This window comes from Thermobia domestica, chromosome 2 (genome assembly GCF_964235325.1).
Source record: "Thermobia domestica chromosome 2, izTheDome1.hap1.1, whole genome shotgun sequence".
NCBI lineage: Eukaryota > Metazoa > Arthropoda > Insecta > Zygentoma > Lepismatidae > Thermobia > Thermobia domestica.
The window spans coordinates 174,781,812-174,808,775 of record NC_137455.1 but is presented as its reverse complement, the minus strand read 5'-3'; the positions used below and the strand labels follow the sequence as shown (position 1 = coordinate 174,808,775).

Genomic DNA, 26,964 nt, shown 5'->3' with positions numbered 1-26,964 from the left:
TTACTTTGTTTCCATTTATTTAAATTTTTCTATGTTGTCCTGACAACGACGTTCCAAAGTATTATTATTTAACATTCGAAAATTATATTATTTGAAACATTTCTTTCTCTTCTTCTGCAGCCAGCATAGTACCGGTATATATTTAGAATAACTTATGACCCAAATACAAATATACAATGTACTGTTGTATATTATGGCGCCCGACGGACTTTTCTTTTTATTCATTAACTTCATAAAAAGAAAAAAGAACTCTGGACCGTTTACATATACATGTTAATCATTCGAGGTTTCGAATGCACCTCGTATAATGAAAAAAAATACAATTTATATATAAATATAAATATACTACTACTTAATTTTATCACAATATTATTATCTCATTTATTATCATAATTATTTTAAACTTTCTCATCATCTTCATTTATTTATATGTTTCAACGACGATAAGGCACATTTGAGATTTGATTTACAAGTTATTTGATTCCTTTTCGGGGCCATTACATGCTTGTTACAATCCAACCATTATCTATTGGGCAACATGAAGAAGGTTTTGAAAAAGATGTATGTGATATTTATATAGTTGTTCTTAGAACACAAAAATGATCGAATATAAGATATAGTTAAACAAGATATAGATTAAGATTGAAATATCGATAATAATCAGAACATAACATAATAATTAACGTCTTATTATTATAACATGAATAATGTGATTGATATTGTATGTTGGCAATCATAAGAAAAACACATAAATAGTACGAAACACAAATATGAAGTAACACACATAACATTAAGGCATTTGTAGACATATTAAGAATCAATTTGATATACCCTTTCGGACGCCCCTACATTAGGTCAAGTTACATGACCAATGCATTTGTTTAGGTTGCATTGAAAGTCATAAACCAGAATATAGTCTTGCGCGTTATTTACATCTACAGTTTTTTTTGTTTCTTACTTTGAGAATTTTCGTCATGTATGGGATTTCTACAAAATCTCCATCGAACATGATTAGATCTAATGCTTACATGCTTCTTAAGTGAACGTAATCGTACTGCACTAGGATTAGGTAGAGTCACACAATCCAATTTACCGTCACTACTAAGGTTGGGTTCGGTTATCTTACCCGTAACACTAGGTTCAGTTCTCATTCGTTTTACTGGTGGCGAGATGTCATGTCTGTGCCTATTCTTTCTACAATATTCACGATAATTTGTCCTACCACGGTTTCTGTTCCATGCAGTCTTCCTCTGGTCATCTGATGTCTCTCTGTCCAAAATTTTTCGAGAAACCCTCGCTCGGGTATGTCTTCCGGTACACCACTAAATTTTGTGACTTCACTTCACTAAATCGCAAAGATTTACTTGCATTAACCCTTAAATAACTGTGGCTACGTTTCTGCCTGAATGATTGCCTTGTTCTTCTTTCTCCTTCGGAACTATACTCTGTACAGCTTGTAGATTCATTACGTTCACGAGTTACTCTGGGATGACGAGTAGATTCACAACCGATAGATGTGGGATGTACAGGATTCATGTGCCCACCATCTTGCACTGCACCTTCTTGAATACGCTTTTCTTTAATGAAGTTCAATTCATCCTGTCATGGTTTAATTCGGTTGTCGTGTTCTTCTACCACAGTCTCGATAGCCTCCACAGTGTCTTGAATCTCAGAGCATCTTTGTACTACATTACCGATTTCTTTATCATAATGTTCAAATTTGGCTACAATTTGTTGATTCATTTGTTGTAGTTGATGTTGAATGCCATCATTACGATGTTGCAACTGTTCTAATTTTTCACCGAAATGTTGATCTTGTTGGTTCACTCTCTGGTCCAGTTATCACAATTGCGAATTTACTTTTTCGAACTGTTCTTGAACTTTGTCCTGAATCTTCTCAAATTGCTCATCATTACGTCGAGCTTGATCTTTGATTTGTTGTGATTGGTCTTTGAGTTGCCAGGATATTTCTTTCAAAGCTTTCAACATGTTGTCGGATGAATTTATTGCTTGGTAGTCGATTGTTCCAATATCGGTAACATTCATAATGTTCCTATCCACTTCTTAAAAAAGTACAATTAATATATGGCTCAATCTTGATCGTTTTCTACTATACTTTGAAAACAATACAATTATTTTTCCTTTCCACTTCCGGGTTTTCCGAAGTTACAACGATAAAGATTTTTCCTTCACTTCCCGGGTTCCGGCACCATATACAACGATAAAGGATTTTTACTGGTTCCCGACGTTTCAAAGTCTTATTATTTAACATTATCGACAATCATATTATTTGAAACATTTATTTCTCTTCTTCTGCAGCCAGCATAGTATATATTTAGAATAACTTATGACCCAAATACAAATATACAATGTACTGTTGTATTATGAATACTTAAGTGGACTTATAGGTAACTGTGACTACTTCAAGCGAAGCCCTTCTGTCTGGTTTACTGACTAGCGAGCGCGCCTTTGATACACGCAACTTCTAGTTCGACTCCCGGTGAGAGAGCATTGGACACATCACAGAGATTCGAATTTTACCTGTAAAATGTAGGTCTAAGTCTCGCACAGTCTTGGCGCTGAGACACGCTGAACTTTGATAAATAATAACGAAAGTAGATGGAACAACGAACAAACCAAAAACATTGAACACCTTCGTCAGTACTTACAAATTCACTTTCAGATTAGTAAAAGTCTTTCTTGCTTTCTAAATTATAAAAATAATTCTGGACTCCATAAAATTGATTATTAAATTTATTTTGCAGATGCATGGCATTGTTGAGAACAATCAGTGTCGAATCTCGCCAGGGGCCGGGGGTCCTAGACCTCCCAGTTTTTTTTTTTTTTTTTTTTTTTTTTTTGATGACAAAATAATTTAAGCTATTATTTATACATTTTTGAAAGTTTACAATAAACTCATGATATATCTATGATTATCTGGTTCTGGATAGCCTCTCCAGTTTTTATTTCCTAGATCCGCCACTGAGAACATTTCCCATTAGTTGCAATTCCCATTAGAACAAGAATAGAACATTCTAAATTATGAAGTGCATTCAGTTTCATAATTCCCCTGTTTTATTAAGTATTATTAACAATAATTAAGCATCAATTTAAATATAGTATATATTCAATCAATAAACTTTCTTGTAAGCGCAAATATAGTGAAGTAACACTGTGGCTTCCGCAACAATTTTCTACCACTTTGAAATGCCTTTTCTGTTTTACTGCGTATTCACTGCGTTAAGGCGTTTTCGTCTGTGCTTTAGTCAAACGGATCGATTGGATCGCGTGAATATACGTATGCGAAAGCAGCAAGCGAAAAAGAAAGTCATGTTTCCCTACTTCAATGTAAGTCAATATAATACATAATACAATGTAACCTAGCTTTGTATGTTTCACATGTGGGCTAATTATGTTAGCTCTTACGTTTCTTTTTAACCCTTTCCCTCTGTTTCCCTTCGTCCTCGTTGGATAGAAATGAGTACACACACGCGTGAACTACGTAGTTTATCTGAGAAAAACTGTTCCAACTTCTAAATAGTTTTCCAAGACAATACTCTTAAAAATTAATCAAAGTAAATCTTTAAAAAATTAAAGAAAAGTAATGCATAATTATCAAGTTCCGCTTTGTATAATACAGTTGGTGTTCAACTTACGACTATTTACAAGTACTATGAGTATGTGTAGTTTCGCTGTTAGCATTCTGTGCATTACTGTTAGGAGTATGCGCATCAACATAGAAGAGGAGATACAATCTGTTATATACCAGTGTAGTTTTTACACATGTGGTGTATAAATAAATAAATAAATAAATAATGTGCCCTAATAAAATAAAAACTATACAGTACATAAATAAATTAATGTGTCCTAGCAAAATAAAAAATATACAGTACATACACAGTATGTCGGAAAAGTAATGGAACTTTTTTCTTTACAGATAACCACTAGCTCCATCTTGTAAAGCAACATATCATCGAAAAAGCTGGATATCTTCTCAACGAAACGAGACCACAATCATGAGAACCGATTAACGGAGTGTCACGTTATAGTAAGAAAAATGAGTGTACCTGGTGTCACTTCGTCAGAGTAACACGATGGAGCAGAGCCAATATTAAATTTTGTTCCAAGCTAGGCACAAGATTTACACAAACATTGAAAATGATTAAAGAAGTGTATGGCGATGAGTGCTTATTTCGTACACATGTATTCGAGTGGTATATACGATTCCGGAACGGTCGTGAGTCCTTGAAAGGCAGCCCAAAGCCAGACAGACCGAGAAACAAAAGTCGCGATAAATTGGTGGAACAAGTGCGTGAAATGATCGCCCACCATGAGAATTTGAATGTGAGATGGGTGACAGAGGAATTAAATACGACGAAAGACATGATTCACCAAATTTTGATAAAGGATTCAAAGAAACGGAAAGTCTATGCTCGATTTGCTCCGCACACCTTAACTGACGACCAAAATCTTTCTCGCGTTGAACATTGCAAGGACCTGATTAAAACTGCCAAACGGAAGAGAACATTTCTGAATTGTAGCTGGTGATGAGACTTGGTGCTTCAAGTACGACCCGAAAACAAAACATCAAAGTGCTACGTGGAAGTAACGAGGTTCACCGAAAATGAAAAAAAAAAAATGCGTTTTCATAAGTTACGTGACAAGAGACTGTTGATTTGTTTCTACGATTCCAAAGGTATTATAGTTCGGAAATTGGTTTCACAGGGTCAAAGTGTTGATTGGGAATTATTATCCGGGTATTATGGAGCGTTTGTGGAAGCAAACAGAAGTTATGAGGCAGAAGAAATAATAGTAACTCATGAAACGCACATATGGCTGCTGCTTCTTTCAAACATTGAATGCAAATAATTTTCCACTACATTCCTCCGAAAATATGAAATGTTAAGCTAATCGTCACTCACATAGCATCACTTGCTACACCATTAATAATAATGCATGACTTGGTTGATGATTTTAGAGCAGTGGTTCCCGACATGGAGAGGTGAAAGGGGCGAGGTAAGCAAAGGGGGCGGAAGCTACTGACAAACTACGTTCGCAATTACAATTATCATAAATGTTGTGAAAAAGGGCGTTAAATTAAATACCGTATGAATACATAGTAGTTTTGAATAAGAACTGTAGTTATATTAAGAACAAAGCTGCAGGACCCCCCCCCCCTCCAGAAGCCTAACCTTTCAGTATATTTAGTCTATTTTTAGGGAATTTTTACAAAATTTAATATAATCAATCCTGATATTCAATTCGGACCTCCAAAGGTTTTGAACCCCTCCCGATATAACTTCTTATGTGCGTGCCAGAAAGCTAGTAAAATATAATACTGTATTACAAGGGTATGCAGAAGTATAGCTGGAAATATAAATCGGTTAGATTATTATTAAATATTTGAGAACTGAATACTGCACTTAAAATTGCACAAGGAATCAGATGAAAAGCGCATATGACCAATGAACTGGAAGGAGGGGAACGGGATAAGCAGGACTTACGAAGGGGGACGCCAGATGTTGGGAACCGCTGTTTTAGAGTTTAACCTTCCTTTTCAGCACTAAGTGATTTAAGATGTGAACTATGAGCTTAACGCGATGTTCGAGCTAGATGAGCGCCTACTGGAAATCGAACTACAAACACTGTTATAGACAATCTGTAAACTAATACAACTGATTTACTTGGATCAAAGGTGCTTTAGCACATAGCGTTGCTTTAACTTGTCTTTCTGTAGGCTCTATAAAGGATAACATCAGTCAACTCACACTTATCAAGCAAGGAACATTTTAATTACCATGAACAACAGTAATTTGGCATCGAACTTCTGTTGTGGAATTGGTGTAATTTGACAATAAAACATTGCTAAATTAAAAAAAAAAATATTCACATCAAAATTTTCTGCTGGAAGCAAATTTCCTACAGCAGTATACAACCGTCCTAACGGTGTTGATTACATACGCCATATTGGTTGCTTTTTAGCCCATTGATTATAGAATGGGAAGCATGTAAAGAAGTCTTAGGAAGATGGAAAAAAAAATATTGAAGATATATCAGACTAGAGATAGACCTTGTGGTCTACATGTTGAAGTAGAAAATGAAGTAAGATATGGAAAAGCAACCGCGATAGATAATATACCAATCGAATTCATTAAAAATATAAGAGACAAGATCAAGAAACAATCGTTCCACTTCTACAACGAAGTATATGAAACAGGAGACTAACCAAAGGATTTTCTGAATATTATTATGATACCGATGGCTGAGAAATTTAATCCAGAGAAACAGCTAAAAGATATGCTTCGAATACTAAACAGAAGATTGTATGGAAGAATAATTGAAGAAGTTAAGGAGGAACAATTTGGGTTTCGGAGAGGTATGGGCACAAGAGATGCAATTAGATTCTTAAAGGCGATCGGTGAAAGGTTTATGATTAAAAGGAAAGAGGGGTATGTTGTATTTATTGATCCAGAAAAGACAGGCTTTTGAATGCGTGATTTGGGAATTTTTGGAAGTTCTAAAGAAGGTTGGGTTGAAATGGAAAGATTTAAGATTCATAAAAACCTTACATATGAACCAACAAGTAAGTCTTACAATACGGGAGAAAATAAGAGAGGAGAGTGCTTTGGAAGGGTAGTTTGACAGGGATGCCGTCCTTCGCCAACATTATCACATCTACCGAGAAGAGAGAATGAAAAAGAGCCTACATAATGAGGGCGGCATTTCGGTAGGAGGTAGAAATGATTATGTGTATATTGTTTACAGATGATATAGAGGAATCTGAAAAGAAAATCAAGATGTTAGAAAACTTGAAGAAGGATTGTGAAGAACATAGGATGAAAATAGAGATGTCAGAAAGACAAAAGCCATAGTGAGTGGAAGGAAGCGGTCGGTGTAAAATATAAAAGTAGAAGAGGAAAATAGAACAGGTGACTAGTTTTTTCTTACATATATCTTGAGAGTATTATTAGTGATAATATGAATAGCAGGCGTGAATTAAAACCAAGGATGGAAATGTTGAAAGACTCCTTTAGGAGGACCAAAAGTGTAGTTTGTGGGACCTTAATAAAGAGTTGAGAAAAAGACATACTATGCTTCAAGTGGAATATTGTACTGTATGGAACAGAAACCTGAATATCAGAAGCGTTGAAAGTCTTGAAAAATGACTGGAAGCTTTCGAAATATGGATATGGCGAAGAATTGAGAAGTAGCTGTGCCGAGCGGAAAGCGAATGAAAGGGTATCGGGAATTAGATATTGTTGATAAAAGAAGAAGAAACTGGTTAGAACATTGGCTAAGAAGGAATTATATTATGAGGGACGTACTAGAGTGTTTAGTGACAGCAAAGAGTGAGGGCGCAAAGAAGGCTACAATTAATGGACGATATCAAAACAGAAGAATCGAATGTGAAAATGAAGAGCTTAGCTGAATGCTGTGGGGCTTGAAGGTTTCTCTCAGTTGCGGCAAGTGACCTGCCGATGATGGTAGAATACCTATATGTTGACGATAAATTAAATTTGATTATTAAATATTTTAATTATAATCACGAAATTTAATTTTCACAAAGTAAGGGAATTAAAATAGGCTTGAAGAAAAAAATCAGTAAAAAACCTTAAAATTCATGTTAATTGTAAAGGAAACAAAAACAATTTCTCATATAAATCAATGAATAGAAATGATGTCACAGAGATATTTAGACTTCAAAAACATCATTCATCACATCACATATACAAAACGTAAGTTTACCGTTCTATAATCATACCCTGCAAGCTAAAGGAAAACAATGAAATCTTTGAGTTTTACGTTCCACGGTTATCTCGTGTTGGCTAAAGCAAACGATGATGAGAAATGAATAAAATAGTGGAATGAAGAAAATGGGAGGAAACGGAAGAGAACCCCAAGAAAACCAACGTACACGGTTTGTCCATCACACGATGCGAACTGGGATCGACCCAGGGACTGCATGCACCAGAGATGAATGCTCTACCATTGAGCCACCGCGGATCCCCTGTAAGCTAAAGGAGATGGAATATTTAATAGTTGAATGCGGTTATGGAGGACCTTGCAGAATGAGAAAACACAAGGAAGGGGAGAGCGCCGAGAAACTTATACACAAAATATTGTCCACTATAACTCTCAATGCTTAGCAAAGACTCAGGGACCATTCCCATAAGATGTGAGTGCTGTATCACTGGATAATCGTTCTCTCTGCATTGTTGTCCACGAGACGGAAAAGAATATTTCATACGAGGCGGCATAGAGCTCTTCCAATAGAAATAGATACTTTTCGAGACGAGGCACTCACAGCTATTGTCTCATTAATAATAATAATAATAATAATAATAATAATAATAATAATAATAATAATAATAATAATAATAATAATAATAATAAAGAATCTATGGTATACTGTATTTCGTAACTGGTAAAAGAAACAAACTGAAAGCATAAATAACAATAAAGAATAGACCAACTTCCAAACAAACCACGTATGAGTTCCTTCTTAAATAATAAATTCGTACACAACATTTGATCGTACAAGATTGATTTAACGGGAATCTTAAACCTACGCGATATGCACATGGAGTATCGTATACGTCACTGCAAAAGGAAACAAAAATGAGCAATAAAAAGAGAGAAAGTGTCAAGGTTCTGGGCTCAATTCCAAACTCAAATGATTGCCAAGAAAACCTGAATTAAAAACACTCTTTCGCTTTGTGCGACCATTCCGAGGACGATATTTACTAAAAGTGTTCAGTGACGCGACATCACCATCTTAGCAGTCACTTAAACAAAGGGCATGCTGTCTACCACGAGAATTCTTTATTCCTTTTCCCCCGAACGATTTCATTGCAACGTTTAAAACTATATAAGAGATAATTAATATCAAGAGAACTACAATATACTTAAATAGCAATTGAAATTATCTGCTATTCCATGCTTGAGTATCACTTTAACAAGAAAAAAACAATGAAAATAATGTCAGACCATATCACTAATAAGTAATAATGTAAGACTGGCCATATCACCAAATGATAGATTTTTTAAATTAATTTACTAAATACCGTTTGAGAATTCAATAGTAGGGTCTATTTAGTGCATTTGTATGTTTCTAAATTTTTCGTAACAAGTATCCAAAGAAGGTGCAGATGTGCAACATATTTATAAGTAAAAGAGTATCGTTGGATCTGAGCAACAGTACAGATGTGCAACATGTAACATGACTGACCATAGAAACTGGACCAAGTAACAAAACAAGCTCAAGAAATGCCAAATAATAATCTCACTTCTTACAAGAGAAATGAGACTTTAGCTATAGGTATAGTCAGTGTCGTCCAGTAAGTGGGTTGTTCACCCCGGGCCACCCGCTCAAGAATCCAATCCCACTAGGAGAAAAGAGTTATCCCATTAAGGAAAAGTAACAAGTTTTCTACTTCTAATTTATATTTAAGATTAAACATATTTGAAGATGGAGAAGCATTACTTCGAAAGACATTTTCACGACTCTCCTCTATTAACGTGCTTTGAAATGCAGTCATTCTGATAACATTAATATTATTGATATGAAAAAGTGAAAGATGGAGCAAAATAATTTATTCATACTGGATATGAAATCTCAGCTTGATGTAGGCATTAATGACGGTCCACATACATCTCTAATTCGCCCTCAAATAAAACTTAAAAATATATTTGTCTCTTTCAAACTCATGAGAAAAAGAGATTTCATAATGCCAGTTAAAAACAATGATTGCTCGTTCATGGTGAACTGAATGTTTTTGTTTTGATATTTGAGTAATAATATTAAAACATACTTTTAATATTGGTATATTCGTATGGTCGTTTATCTATTTTTAATGTTCCTATCCCCTAAGTACAGTTTATAACTAACTAACTAACTAACTAACTCTATGGCCTATGGAACCCGCAGGTTCAGTGCCGCGTTCACAAAAGCTCTCCACTGACTTCTATCCTTAGCTAATTGCATCCAGTTTCTACTTTGTATTCCTATCTCTGCGAGATCCATCTTAATATTATCCTCCCATCTGCGCCTAGGTCTTCCTAATGGTCGTTTTCCTATGGGTCTTCCAGTCAAGACTTTGAAAGCGTTTCTACTTTCTTCCATTCTAGCTACATGACCTGCCCACCTAAGCCTCCTAGACTTGACGACCCTAACAATGTTGGGTAAGCCGTATAAACTATGTAGTTCCTCGTTATGAAGTTTCCGCCATTCCCCATTCTCGTTCCTCTTGGGTCCGAATATTCTTCTCAGGATCCTGTTCTCAAATACTTTCAGTCTATGTTCTTCCCTCAGAGTAAGTGACCATGTTTCGCAACCATACAAAACAACAGGCATGATTATCGTTTTATATATTTTAAGCTTCAAATTCTTCGACAGAATTCGCGACGACAAGAGATTTTGAACCGAATAGTAACACGAATTCCCTGCTTTTAGTCGACATTTAATTTCTTCGTGAATATGATTTTCATCTGTTAATATTGATCCTAAATATTTGAAAGTATCCACTTTATCAAAAATATTATTTAATATTTTAACGCCCCCACAATTTGCCGTATTACGGTCCCGACGCACTTCCATGTATTTAGTTTTCTCTGCATTTACTTCTAAACCCATGTCCCTGCAAGCATTTAATAAGATCTCTGCATTTATTTCTACTGTTCTCCTATCATCCCCTATTAAATTTACATCATCAGCATATGCCATCACCTGGTGAATACCGTTCAACTGTAGGCCCTGGTTGCTATCTTTGATTTTCCTTATAGCGTACTCCAGAACAAAGTTAAATAATAATGGCGACAACGCATCTCCTTGTTTCAGGCCATTTTGGACGTGAAAGCTCGTGGACAAAAATTTTCCTACCCGGACTTTACTTTGGGATTCACTTAAGCATATCTTAATTAATCTAATTAGCTTTCTCGGTATTCCAAGTTCTGTGAGAACGTTGTACAATGTTTCTCTTCTAACCGAGTCGTAAGCCTTTCTAAAATCAATAAATAGTTGATGTACCGGGATATTGTATTCCCACTTTTTTTCGAGTATTTGGCGAATGGTAAATATTTGGTCGATAGTTGATCGATTTCGTCTAAATCCGCACTGATAATCTCCAATAATTTCATCTGCGTATGGGGTCAGTCTTGCTAATAGAATATTTATACAAGTATTTTAGTACAGTTTATACAAGTATTTTATCCTGACCCTCATTGGTCCTTAGTTGCACTAGTTATCACTCACCTCGTACATTTTCTCCATTCTCCGCAAATCGTCGGAGTAGTCCTGAATATAATCAGGGACAAAATGTTCGAACGTTAAATATAGAAATTTAACACCCAATCTAAGTAAACTATCGGGCATAACAGTACAAAAGAAAGTAAAAAAAAAAAAAACTATAGATATTTTGTAGTTAGCCCAGTATTCTTTTTAACGTCCAGTATCTTATCTTAACGTTCTACAATTATGTACCGACACTAAGAGGGAGGATGATAGTGACATGCATGATAATGGGGAACCGGGGAGAAAACGAGAGAACCAAGAGAAAACCCATGCATACGGTGTTTGTCCACCACAAACTACACTTTGCAGGAACTTGCACTGTATTTGTTTTATTAGGATTAGGAATTAGATTTTTCGACTTCTGGCATTTAAGCCATGTTAGCCCGTCACGCGTCAGGGATTACTTCCCTCGGCAATCATACTAGGGGAGGAAGGAAACGGCCTCGGACTGTTACGTTAAAGACCATCCAAGTCTTTACCTGTTGTGGATGAGAAAAACCTGGGAAAAACGTTACTCAGGATAGCTAAACTGAAAAAAAAAAAAAAAAAGCTGTTACACCTTTTCGGTCGAGTGTCTCCAACCAAGCCTAGGACCATGCACACTTAAGACGAGAGCGTTAGCGAGTACGGTACGTGGGAAAACACATCACAAAAAAAAAAAAAAAATGTTCATCAGATATTTCCTAATTCACATATTTGAAAATTAAGACGTACTACTTATGTCTTTTCCGAACAAGTCGGGACCTCAGTCCAGTGTAGTTAGCCGACACACAAGCCATCATAAAGATCACGTTGACCATCCCCCACCATATCATATCGCCCCAAGACAGTTAGATTATAGAACCACCCTACACATTCCAACAGGAAAAAATTAGAAAGTCTATCTACCAAACATTGCCCACCACGAATGCTGCACTGCACGTTCATAGTCTAATGCAGCGTTTCCCAACCGGTGTGCCGTGAATGGGCCGCTGGTGTGCCGTGGAGAAATCGAAACAAATTATTAATTCCATAGCAATCAAATTGCAAAACAAAGGAAAAATGTATATTTGCATTTCACATTACTATGAACCTCTATTATGAATCTACTACTTTAAGTTTCAATACCGTGTTACTTTTCTGCACATTTTTAATGTTGAAAAAAGTATTTGTTATCATTGTTATGACAATTATTGCTTCTTTGTTGCTGGAGACTATTTTGTAACTTTTAAAATATCATTCAATCCTTTCGACAAAGCAAACAGGCATACAAATTATCTACATTTGTGTTTTTAAAGTACAAGAGATTTGTTTGTTCTTTCGTTATACTCCTTCTTAAGGAAAGGTTGGATACAGTTTTCGAAAAAGAACGTGTCTTTTTAAAAACGTGAGTCCTATATTTCATTGCAATTGTTTTCTATTTTTAAATTAGAATGAAAAATAAGCATAATGATTTACCACAGGGAAAAAAACAGTGATCGAGCTTTCTTCTCTGTGAGGAGATGGTCAGTAGTCACAGAAAAAAATACCACTGTGTTTTATATTTACAAATAATAATATCTATGAGTGTGCCGCGAGAATTCAAGTTACACACGTAGTGTGCCGCAAGTTGAAAAAGGTTGGGAAACGCTGGTCTAATGTCACAAGATGGTTAAACTTGATTCAGGGAATCTTTCCATGAGCGAAAAGATACGGATCACCAATCCGTCCACACGCATACATATACCGAGAAATAACGAAAGAAAGAAAAAAAAATTGAAAAATTTCGAGCATAATTCCCTTGTTGCTCTGAAACAGTAATACATATACACATTCCTCAAGAGCTCTTATGTGACTATATGATTAGTGTGTGTGCGTTTGGCGCGCGAGATACGAGTTCGACTCTCGACAGAGCTTATGTGAATCGGTCCCACGTTGAGCTATAATTCATGTCTCATACAGGTTCGGTGTTAAAACATTATGCTTTAATCAAATCAACAAACACATTTCCTAATTTAACTGATGTGATTATCAATCACATCAAACATAATAAATAAATTCAATTACATATTAAAATAATAATCATCTCTCTCAACTATAAAAAGAGCCAACTTACATGGTTGAGCTGTCCGAGATGCATGGTTGGCGATAGCAAGACCTGTTTGTCGCGGGTTTGAATACCGTCCAGGACATGGTCATATATTGTCTCTTCGCTATATATTTCATTATCATCATTTATTTCTTACAGTTTTCTTTAGCATTCTGAGTTGAATTATGGGACTCAAAATTAAATATAAGATCTCTCGTGGCTACATGGTTAGGACATGCGTATTTGCAGCAGGAGACCCGGGTTCGATTCCTGGTAAAAGCGTATGTTGCCCAGGTCCAACGATAAGCTGTCGGCCCACGTCTTGTATAGCTATAACTGGCGCTAACTCAAGTCAAACCAAAAATCAAAATTAAATAAACTAAAATCAGCCATGGTTGTTTATCTGATTCTTCAGTCGTAATGTCGTATAATAGTCTAGTTTGTGTCAAATCAATTTTGCCCTTTAAAATACACAAATTTAATTCAATGGGGTCATACAAATAAATTGAAAAATAACCTATTTTTAAATGAACCACGCGAAACTGTACGTATTTAATTACGAAATATGAACGAAATCGTCGACAGCAGTTTTCGAAAAAAGAAAAAAAAAAGTAAACTCATCCTCTAGAAATAAACTGCCTTTTTAGAGAGGGAAGACTATTGCATCAAAAATTAACTATGTCATACTATAGAGTTGTTAATGGAATTCGTATTTACGATATCTGATTAAGCTCCTTCAAGCCGTTTACAAAGTAATTCAAAATTTTGATCTTTTCTCAAGGATTTGTTTTTTGGGAGGGGCTGGGTACTCGAGACAGATGTACGCGACGGTATTAGAGCTTTTTGACATAGGAGCACAACCTCAGCAGTCCCAGAGTCGTTTATGGGACTTGTACGCTCCTACGATACGGGGGACCCGGGTTCGATTTCCGGCGGAAACTCATCTGGTTCGAATCCTGTGTTAATTTAAAAGTCTCATATAACCTCGGTGCTGAAAAGGACACTAACTCCAACCTAAAAGAAAACGACGGAATGTTCAATTAATCTGAGTTGTACTTTGTCTAGTCAGACAATCATGAGCGTGTTCTTATAACGCTCTTCTGATGAGGTTGTGTATTCAGCTCTCGTATTGCGTGTTGAGTTATTGGTTTCTCGAGTGGTTGTGACAAACATTTTATTAGAAGGGAGAGGTTACACATTACATGATTATTATACATTTCTTATAATTTCTCTGCTCATTTTATCATAATTTATTTCGCTTACCTGCATATAGACTAGTAAAAAATTCTTTGTTTAATGAACCATATCAAATTATATTATTATTAGACTGGTAGTTAATACGTTAATGAAATGAACTGCCATGTCCTATTTAATATGAATCAAGATAGACAGGATAGAGTAAGGAGTTACTGGGTCAAATATTAGTCACACTTTTCAACAACGTAGGCGTTTTAACTAGTTTGAAATGATTAGAATTTATACAAAGGAGGACAGCTTCACCTTAAATTTTAATATACAGATGAAATTTTAATACACTAATGCAAAATTTAAACAAGCTTTTCATAATTTATAGCTTTTCTGGAAATAACAGGTGGGATGCGGATGTTGCTTCAGTTGGTGCGGATGTTGGTACAACCGCAATATTTTTACACTCCAGAAATGTTTTATTTAAAGTATTAAAAGTTTTATGTCAGTAAAACAATACCATTAATCTCGGTGCAAAACAGACGGAAATCTTAACATATTTCAAAAGCTTATATTTAAAAACGGAATGCAAGAGCATTTCGCGTTTGTGGGTTGCATGAACGCTGCAAATGTTCCTAATAAAGTAAGACATATGGCAAGGAGGTTCTATTTTATTAAGAATGGAACGTACAATTCTATCTATATTGCCCCAATCTTCTCTATTGTTGACAAGGGGTTGCAGCCACTACAAGCTTACTTTCCTAATTAATTATGAATCTCTTTACTTTGATTAAGCGTCTCTTGTAGCTTTGGAGAAAGTGAGGACGTAACAACTTAAAAGAAAGGAAATAATGGTTGAGAAACACAAACATGCTTCACGAAATGAAGGAATACACGCGTAGTTGTAGTGCATAAAATTGAATTTGGTAGTTTTTAAGAGGACATAATTGTCCAAGCTTTTGCTTGTATTACCTTTCAGCCATCTCATCTTTTATTTAATTATCGTTTAACAAAACCGATCTACAGGTTTTGTATAGGCCTATGTAAAAATACTTTAAAACATAAATTCAAGAGTGTTATGTTTGAAATTAAAAACGAAATTATAATAAAGCAATAGAATGAAAGCATATTTAAATCAATAACCAAACAAGAAGCAGAAGATACTCTTTTATCAAATTTTCTACATATTCAAGGAACATTTATGAACTCATATCTGCGAACATGTCTTTCATATGGAACAGCTACTTTTCACTCTAAATGCCAATCCAACGAACTAATTATCTATTCTAAAGATCGGAAAAGTTTCTGTACAAATATTTTGCTTTTGAACGTCAACTATATGTTTCTATAATTTAGCTCACTTTACTATAATATGTTGATGATTCTTATTTGAAGTTCATGTCGAATCAATCAATGCTTGTTTTCTGTTTTCAAATTGCTAAGTTTCCTTTAATGAAACTTACTGATTTACTAGTATGAATAGGTATATACATTATTATAATTATTATTTAGTGTTTTTGGTACTGTTTCTACGAGAAAAATTGGGAATACATACTATGCTATCCAACCATATGTCGTGATGACTCGTGAACTGTAAAGATTAGGGGAACTCTAAAGACAATTCCATCGGTATTTACTGGGAATGTTATGTGCCAAATTTATTACCTAACAAGCTTATCTCTTTCTTTCTGTTCAGATTTTTTGAAATTTATATTTTCAGGCTCACATGTTATGGCTATCAAATTTGAGGTTCCTTATTACTTATTAGAAATTATGCAGAATTCGTTTTTTATTATTTATATCGTTTATACGTAGTTGTTCAAGGTCTCTCTAAAATTTACTTTAAGTAAATATATAAGTGCAAAGAATTGGAAGACAAATTTCTAGAATGTGAATGGAAAAGAATATAAACTAACCTATTTCGTATGGCTTTAACCCATCTGTTCAATCATAGATTCCACAGCCATATGAGCTATGAAACCTGACAGCAAAAATCCGGATACGGCACAACTGATGCTACGGAGTATTAATAAGCCTACCCGTAAGAAGTTCATGACATCACCTATTAAATGCACTTCACTCTTTTCAAACTGCATACAAAGTCACTCCGCGCCCCTACTACAAACTCATTTCTGGGTTAAGTGAAATTTATTAACTCTTCTCTTCCGTGGGGAATAAAGTAAAACCTTTACATTTGAAATTTGGGCCTGTGTATATTGTCCTTTGGCCTTTCCACTTACAGATGGACATTCTGAATCTATGAAATTGGTTAAAGTTCTGAGTATACTTTTTCATGGTTACACAAATCACTTCTACAATTATTCTATTTAAAAATATATAAAGATGTAAGGAAGAAAGCAAAATTACATTTATGAAAGCCGATTTCTAGCTTTAAGTGTTACATTACTCAGAATATTTCGAAGACACAAGAGAATTTTAGGAACTATCACAGAGAGATCGAAATTATATAAGAGGATTGCTCATGGAAACCAGGGCATCTTTCAACTTGGGTACAATATGAAGACAATCACAATATCAAGAAAAAGGCACGGTATTTGCGGGGCTAAACAGGGCTCAACTTTAATGTAATGGTCAAACATTGCAATGATTTTTAAGTTTTCAAAGAAAATTAACTTTACAATGTACCATTCGGTTACGGCAAGGACAGGAATATGTCGCTTGTCATTAGATTTACGTTCGAGTGATGGCTGGAAGATTTTAATGCAACAAGTCAGAGGAAGACAATTTACCTAATGTACTTACGTAATATATAGAAGAATTAGTACTATTTCTCTTAGTTTGTCGTGATAAAAATTTAAATGTTACAGATGTGACTTCCGTCAAGAGCCGCCACTGTGTGTTACTCCTCTTTTCTATCCTGTAGCAATATGCTATAACTGGAATTTTGTCATTTATAGAACATTAAAGAAAATATATAGAAGTTAATGCTTCGATATGTTAAGTGTCGAACTTGATACGAATGACTTATAATCTTATCCAGGTTAAGCACCTTTTATAAGTGAAACTAATAAGAAAATTTATCATGAAAAATGGAGGAGAACTAAAAGGTAATTTCAATGTTTACAACCCGATACCCATTTCAAAAGACACCATTAAATCCAACGCGAATGGATTACTCAAGCCGACACCGAAATCTAGTCCTACTGGGCTGCCCATGTTAACAAGAAGGAAGAAACGAGAACTACAGTTTATCAAGAATCCCGAAGAGTAGAAAGTGTGTCTATAATCCGATGAACTTAGTTTCCCTTTGTTCCATGTTGAAGGGAGGATCACAGTGTGAAGGAAACGACACGATTCATAGACTCCCAGTGTCACGTGTGGCAATTCAGGGAAATGGTTTGCGAGTGTAATCGTGTGGTGATTATTTTGTTGCAATAGGTTAGGTTCCCTGCTTACTACTGATGGAGATATGGGTGATAGGAACTATTTACAATGTGTTAGTGGAAATACCTTTTCATGAAAATGAAATATTTCAGTTTAACGTCCGACGTTTATACCCTTTAAACTAAGAGAGACGATGACTAAGTCAAGTGAATGATGATGGAAGAATTGGTGGAATGAGAAAGTGGGAGAAAAGGGAGTACCCGAAAAAACTCAAGGATTTGATGTTGCCACCACAAACTTACTTGGAAGGGGTCGAACCAGGGACCCCACACACCAGAGGTAAGTGCTGTACCACTGACCCACCGTGTCCCCTACTCCTTCATGCAATAGACATTTGCAGCGGGGAACTGTCTTTTCCATCAGGACAATGCTACATACTACAGGTGGTGTCATATGAAAGTGCTTTCAGAAAGATGACTAAGTTCACATTGTTTTTATGGTCCCCCTTATTCTCAGAATTCAACCATGTCGACCACGTATGGGGTATGGTAGAACGAATGTTTCTACACGATGTCTTCTACAGACAATTTGGGAGAATTGATAAACACTATTCTGTCTGTGTATATAGAGTTCCGTAAGAACAATATTAGGACCTTATGACATGATTATCACGATGAATCAAGACGGTTCTGCAATTAAGAGAAGGCCTCACACGGTATCAAACAAGTCTAATTTTTCCCTACTTAACGTGTAATACAGGGTTTGTATGATAAGTAATGAGACCAGGTCTGGAAACATTGTTTTATTGATCTGATCTGTACAGGGACTTAAAAGCTTTCGAAGTACTCTCCTCTTGCGTCGATGCACTTCTGCAATCGATGTTTCCACGCTGCAAACGCCCCCTGGAAGTCAGCAGCCGGCATGTCCTTTAGAAATGTGGTCACGGCTGCTTGGATGGCTGTGACGTCTGCAAAACGGGTTCCTTTCAAGCGTGGCTTCAGCTTCGGGAAGAGGAAGAAGTCGGCCGGGCTCACATCTGGGCTGTAGGGTGGTTGTGGAAGGACTTCCACCCCAATCCGGGTCAAAAAGGAGGTCACTAAGAAGGCGGTGTGGGCAGGGGCATTGTCGTGATGCAACTTCCACCGGCTAGCGATCGCCGGTCTTTTCCGCTTGACGCTCCTGTGCAGTCTCTCAAGGACTTGTTTGTAGAAGGCGGCGTTGACGGCTTGTCCTTGGGGTACAAACTCCTTGTGGACCACCCCCACATTGTCAAAAAAAACAATCAACATTGTTTTCACCTTTGACTTCGACATTCTGGCCTTCTTGGGGCGCGGGGACGCAGGAGTGTGCCACTCCGCGCTTTGACGTTTCGTTTCAGGGTCGTACTGGAACACCCACGACTCGTCACCTGTTATGACGTCATCTTCAAAGTTAGGGTCACTGTTCATGAGGTTCAACAGTTCCTGACAACAATCAACACGTCGTTGCTTTTGTTCGTCAGTCAACACTCGCGGCACCAGTTTCGCACAGATTTTTCTCATTCCCAATTGTTCCGTCACAATCTTGTGCACTGTTGTGTGGTTCATATCGAGTTCATCAGCAATCAATCTCAACGATAATCGACGGTCTGAGTTCAGGAGATCCCTCACTTTTGCCACAGTTTCGTCCGTAGTCACTGTTGTCGGGCGTCCAGCCCTCTCCAGATCCTCAACGCTTTCCCGGCCGTTCCGGAACGCACTGTGCCAACGAAACACCTGGGCTTTGGATAGGGCTTCCTCTTTGTAGGCCTCCGTGATGAGAGAAAGCGTCTGAGTAGCCGTTTTCCCCAGGCGAACGCAAAATTTGATCGCATAACGCTGTTCGATGGAACCCTCCATGTTTGTTGATTTTCCGCCGTGACAAGAATGTTCACAAGGGCTTTGTCCAAGGCTTGTCCGCGCTCCACTAAGGCTCGGAGCCAACTGACGCGCGGTGCGTTGCTTTGCTCGGACCCCCCCCTACATCCTCCATCACCGACAAACCCGCTCCAGCGACACGCGCGCCGCGGCGCGGCGAGTCTCATTACTTATCATACAGACCTTGTACAAGAAAAGTTATCTATTTATACTTATTTCTGGGCTTCACCTACATCTTTCATCTTAAGCTCAATTCCGTCCGTCGCGTATGAGAGATGGAGTTCCTGGACGAACACACAACAAGAACATTGGGAAGGAAGGTAGTGTCCTGGGACTCTTATGTTAGGCACCACACAGGTGTTTTGCCTGGTGCAAATGAGAGAAACTTAGAAAAAATCTCACTCAGGATGAGTTGTCTGTAAAAGTTTTTCCATCGAGTGTCCCCAACCAAACCAGAGACCGCTCGTAGCAAAGGCGAATGTATTACTGACTATGCTATTCAGGGTCACATGTCACAAGAAATAAATTTTGCCCATATACCTCTGTCATTCCTATATTTCTGTAAACAATGAGATTCCAATACTGGTATAAGCTTAGCTGTACACCTCTTGTAACGACTCAACATATTTCTAAAGTATATATTCAAAAGAGACATAAGGTATCAGAACACACTGAATAATTAAGTTACACAGGAAAATATGGCACTTCAAAAATATCTAAGAGTGTCATTAAAAGAATAAATAATCCATACAGTCAAGAAAGAATATTTTGTTCTTTGTGTGCGGAAAGTAGAAGAATACTTTGTATAACGCGATTAATCGGTTCCAAGAAATATCCGCGCAATAGAAAGTGGCATTGGTCGAGGTGTATTTAAAGTGGACTTCAATTGAATTGGAGCAACACAAAATTTTAGAATGATAAAGGAGGTAAAAATGAAAAAAAAAAAATATTAATAAGCTAAATAACACAGAACATTCCTTTAAACACATGGAAGTTGTAAAAGTAAAAACTAAAATAGAAATCTTTCAGTTTTAAGTGCAACGTTCGTGTTTGCTCTCTCTATATTTTTATTTATTTATTTTTTTGGTAGATTAACGAAGGCGAAAAATTAACTAAATGAACTGGTAAAAGGAGAATCTCTAGAAAACAGAGCAACCCAATAATGCTCCCTGTACCGGATTTACGTACAAGCTAAACAAGCTATAGCTTGGGGCCCAAGTCTCTTGGAGGCCTCCAAAAATTTAAAGAAAAGAACTGGATGTACAATTCTAAAAATATATCTACGTTAAAACACAAAATCAGAGTAAAATTTACATAGAGCAGGAGTGTTTTATGTACGGTGTAATAGATGATACCCCTTCTGCTTGCCTGCTCCCTAAAATGTCACTAGTTTGCTAATTTCTGTATACATGATGCCAACGTTCAGTATGGAGTGATTACATGACAAGATATAGCATGCACCTGCAGACAATTTGTCGCTGACAAAGGACAGATGGAGATAAAACGGGTCCCATTACCTTGAATAGCTTAGGGCCTCATTGAACCTAAATCCGGCTCTGTTGCTCACCATAACTCATATGGCTGAGCTTACACCACAGACCCCTCCATCAGAGATTAGCACTCTATCACTGAGCTATTATTTCCCCATTCTTCCATTGTAGTTAATATCGTTATATCAAAAGCCAATACTGGATTAGGCTTGTACAGTATTTCCCTCTATACATCCAATAAATGCTATGCACAGCTTTTATTCAATATTTTAAAATTGAATCGATAAACTTATCATCAATGTTAATTCATAAATATATGAAATAATAACCGCGTTATGTAAGGAGGTCGTATACTTCCTATGAATATTAAAAATGAAAATGAAATGAAATATTTCAATTTAACGTCCCACGATTATGTCGTTTAAGCTGTGATTAAGTCAAGTGAATCATAATGGAAGAATTAGTGGAAGGAGAAAGTGATAGGAAACTGGAGTACCCCGAGAAATCCCACGGACACTATGTTGCCCATCACAAACTTACTTGGCCGGAGATCGAACCAAGGACCCCACGCACCAGATGTAAGCTCTCTAGCACTGAGCCACCGTGCCCCTTCCTACAAATATTAAGATAGACTTTAAAATAATCTTCTCAGGAATCAGATTCATAAGAAATTTAAATAAATAAATTTTATAATTAAATTACTTATAATTAAATTTTAAGTAAGGCTGAAAATTAAGTATTCGAAGATTTGTATCGCCATCGATGGATCTATGAAGTCATATATACATACGTATGATATATATGTATGTTGTGTTTTTATTCATATCTTACGTACTCAATAACTTCTCTGAATAGCAATAGTGATATTAGAGTGCGTTTCAGTATTAAGCATGACGGCACAAAAATTCAATGTTGTCCTAGTTTCACACAGACGCTGGCTCCCTACATTGATGCCTGCATTTCCGGGACGAGAGATTTAGTGTATTTGACATCTCATGCTGGGTGTCCTACAATTTTCTGTATTGAAATGTCCTTAATAGAACAAACTGCAATATTCAGAGTTTCTGTAGTGTTCTGACCCTATATACTCCCTTGTTATAAAATCCCTGCTTATAGTATTATCCCAGACAAACTATATTTAACCTGAACTTGTGGCATATGAACTGTCCCTTTCCTATCTTTTCCTCTGATATAATTTTTAGTAAACCTGACGTGAATTGATTACTTCTTAGTTATTCCATTATATATTTGCTAGTTTAATCATCTCATAAAATTATACCTTTCTTGACAGTAATTTTTAAAGTGCTCTGTCAATCCCCCCCCCTTCACAAAAGCCCAATAATCGACATTAGCACATTCGTCTGTCTACCTGTAATTTACTCGCGCAAGAACCTTTCATTCTGTTCCATACGCAGTCAAAACCACTAACCGCAATAGCTCAATCGATTAGACGAATCTCTTCGTTATCGTCCAACCTAGATTCGGGAGTTCCTGTTCTCGATCAACTTATCTGACCTATCATCCAATGACGATCGTTACTTTTCTGATACCATTCATTTTGGATACGAAGAATATCTTTGTAGAGCTTGTGAGGCAATGTAGACTTTTTGACGTTTGGGAATCCCACAACTCGTAAGGAATTACCATTAGCCACATTGATGAATAAATTGCTTTTATATAGCCTAGGTTATACATAAAAAGTAATTAGGATTTATTTAACCAAAGTTTGCTGCTTTTATCTTGTTAAGCTTCCCTTCTGGCCCAGGCTTTGTTAGTTTCAGTAAACTAAAAATTCCTAACCTTAGTTGTAAGCACTAGCTCGACATTAACCTCGTAGTGAAACTAAAATTTCATTGGGGACCAGGATTTTCGTAGTAAGGAAGGTATCGTTGAGCATAACTTTTTAATATAAAATCTAGAAACAGTCTACAAGATCAGTTGATAATGAAATCAGCAACAATGGACGACATTGAGTAAGGAAATCACCCATCGTCGATATTTCAAGGTACCATAAGCAGCATTTGCCAGCTGCAACTGAAAACCCGGAAAATACAACCAGGTTGGCCGGTCTCTGAATTCGAACCCAGGATCTCCCCGAAATGACAGCTTGCCACCCGTTTGATCACCTATTTTGTATTTCTTTAATTATTACTCAAATCTCTTATAATTACAGAGTTAAATATTCAACGTACAGCTCTACCTCACCGACGAAGTGAGATTAAGACAAACACAAATGATGATTAAATAATAGGCAAAATGGAACATTGAAAGGAAAATAACATTTCGCCAACTTGTATCTTGGAAAACTTCAAGACGATTACTTACTAAGAAGCTCAGATAGATCAAACAAGGATTGAACTCGCGGATCTTTCACAATATGAGGTTGAATGCCACACCACTAGACCACGGATACGTTTGCTTTAATTATGAACAGCCTATCAGAAATAGTGTATGGTTATCCAGTAACAATTCAACTCCCTTGTTGAGAGTCTCTAACTAATATCTACAAGCAAGGATAAACTTAATACACTCTATGTTTTCCTAATTTTTAAGGAAACTAAGAACTCAGCGGTGAATATAACATTCGATAAGATGACACGAAGGAAGGATATAGTATACGTAAGACCGTCTGAGTTCCAGAAGAAGCTGGACGCTCATACTTTTAGGGATTATTCATTGAGTATCTACGAACTTAGAAAGGGGGTAACAAACCCACTTTCATTTACTTATCCACTGATACGAAAATAAGAAAGAACGTTCCTATTTGCCCTTGTACTTTATATACTATAGCGCATTACATTATATGCAACAAGGATTTTGGTTTGCATCATGATATAAATTTAAAAATATTTAACATTTTTCGAATCGAAATCAACAAAATTTATTCTAGAAAGTAAAAAGAGAATGTTAAGCACATATAATGAAGACAACGCAGTGATTTAATTTGGTAACGTATAAATATATAATATGAAGTATCCTCGCGCACGGAAGACAGGGGGTTCTCATGTATACTATTACCCGAAGGAAATACAGAACCAGAATTTTGTTTGTAGTGCAGCTTAAGTTTCCTTTCGAAAACCACGGCGATGTGAGACAAAACCTATAGGCCTAGTATAATGAAGTTTGCAAATTGACCGGAGACTAAACCAGGCATTTTGCACGTAGAAGGTACATATATCAGTCAATCAAAAGCCAACAAATTAGGACGTACCATCAGAAGGCTCAATCATTATTCATTTCGCAAATCTAAGACATTAACTTACTTTCTTTTTTCAAGTTTCAGGATTGTTTGAGTAAGATAATATCGACAAACCATAGCCAATACACCTAGGTCAGGTAGCCTTACTAACCTAGTTCCATCTCCCTCTGCAAATATTAAAGCAAACTTTTCTTGAAATGAAATTCAGAATAGGAAGTATAGTATTCTTCCACGTCTATCTTGCACGCCTGAAAGTTTTTTTTAATGAAATCTGTGAGAATTAATGCGTAAGTTTATGTATGTTTAGAACATTTGATTCGGTACAACTCATATGTAATTAACACCATCAACTTTACTATAGCAAACATTTGTCCATTTGAAATACAATTTCTTAAATGGACTTAAAAGTCTTGAAATGTAATTTCTCGTCTGAATTTACATTTTTTTCTTCACGTTATCTATTCCATTTAAAATAGATCTTTATTAAAATATATCGTATAATAATTAAGAGAGGAGATATGCGGCATAATACCCCTATGCGTATAGTGTTTCAAGTCTTTGTAGGTCAGTACTACCCCGTCCACCCTCCCTCTTCCAGGATAACATAAGTTTACGCACTAAAGCCGCCACTTCTATAGTAAAGTAGAACGGCGTAACTTCTCATAAGCTCTTTATAACCTTCAATGTTCTGTTGTGTGTTTATATATAGTTATATATAAAAAGGACTATAGTCATATCGTATCCCTACGATCAGCCTATGATGGAGAATGCGAGATTGGAATTTCGAGTTAAAAAAAAACAGCAAATCTGCTCATGGAGTAATACCACTCGTAGCCGGTAGACAAATTAGTCAGTACAGTGAATTTTTTTGACGGCTCGAAAACACCGTGTTCAATACTCTTAGCATAGTAAACGGTGACGAAAGAAATCCACACAGAAAAGTTGAAAAAAGAAATTTCGAAGTGTAATTTTGAAACTTTGTTTCTTACCTCATCATATATGAAATTATCGATTTCTTCCAAAGGTTTACCATATAGCTTCCTAGGAAATGGTTCGAACTTGTCGGGTAAAATAGACCCGTCTTCGACGCTGACTTTTCGGCGCGGTTGAAATCCATAGTCTCGAACTAGCTGGACACTTTTCTTTTCCAGGCGTTCCAGGGAGTCCCGCGTGAGAGGTCTCACCTGCTGCTTGTCCAGCTTGCCCTTTCCAGCCGATGATGAGGACGCCGACTGTTGCATCGTCACACACAATAACAATAATAATAATAAATATAATAACAAAAACAAAAACAACACATTTGCGTACGGTCACATGGCATTTGCTCTGTTGCAACCCCCACATCCAACAACACAGCCCGGCGCTCTTCTACTCCCAATGCCTGGATAACGGCCAAACAGCTTACTTCGCGTTGCGCGGTTCAGCACGGCCCGGTTGACTGCAGCTCCATCTATTCAAAACATCTACAGTACTTACTGTGTGGACTAGCTCACTACCTTCGCCTTTCTTTTTTGTTTCTCTTATCTGATTCTTTCGCTTTTTTTCTTTAATTTATTTATACGAAACTTTTATTCTGCCTTTACCTCCATTAGTTCTTTGTGCTACTTTTTTCTCTTATCTTTTTCTTGCTTTCTGTTTTGGATTTTTGCAACTAACCATTAACTAACGCTGATTGTCAGATTTCACGATATAAAATAAATGGAATACTGTAATTAATTATTCGTGGTATAATCGCTTATTTGTCGAAACGTACAAAACATGTTCTTCTAGCATAATTCTTCATGTTTGTATCGTTCATTACTAACCGCGTTTATTTTCTTTGCAGTTTATTTGTTTAGTTTCTCACGAAATAAATACCAGAGTAGTTGTATAGTTTAATATGAGACCTTAACTACTATATATATATATATATATATATATATATATATATATATATATATATATATATATATATATATATATATATATATATATATATATTCACTCTGAATATCCAACACCAAACCGAGCTCATTCGTGGCTAAGCGGTTAGCGTATCCGCCTTTAGTGTGGGAGGCTCGGTTTCGATTCCCGGCGGGAGCTCACGTGGTTCGAATTTCACGTTAATCAATAGGTCCAGGTCTCATATAGTCTTCCTGCTGAAAGGAATGTTAAAGGGATAACCTCGAAGTTGATTGTTGATTGGTGGGAGTTGAGTATGGATGGGCACGAGTCGAGCTAAAACTTGACTCGACTCGAAACTCGAAGCAAATTCGAGTCGAGTCAAAGGTAATTTTCTCGAGTCGAGTTCCGAGCCGAGTCACTGTTTTGAGGTCGAGTCGAGTTTGAAAAATGGCTCTCTGGTTTAGCTCGTTCCAATTCGTTTTGAAATCATTGCCTCATTAGACTGGAATGCAAAAGCTATGAGAAATGTAGGCAGTAATGTGGAATATTTTTAGTGTTGCTCACGAGATGAGATATCGCTCGCATCTCGCCTCGTATCGATTAACAAGTCGACAATGGATTTTTATAAC

General features: G+C 36.4%; 1 protein-coding gene across 5 annotated transcripts in view; it reads right to left on the bottom strand.

Annotated features, from left to right (window-relative positions):
- Positions 1–25,862, bottom strand: part of LOC145677401 (sodium channel protein 60E-like) — an 861,846-nt gene extending 835,984 nt beyond the window's left edge. For 4 of the 5 annotated variants that reach the window (XM_081747910.1, XM_081747914.1, XM_081747904.1 and 1 more), the window contains exon 1: positions 25,441–25,862. Coding sequence is in view for 3 of the 5 variants with exons in the window: in XM_081747904.1 (XP_081604030.1) it covers positions 25,441–25,568 (128 nt within the window). In the remaining 2 variants the exon portion in view is untranslated. The remainder of the gene's footprint in view (positions 1–25,440) is intronic. The other variant, XM_081747915.1, reaches the window with a different exon arrangement.
- Between the last annotated feature and the right edge of the window lie 1,102 nt (positions 25,863–26,964).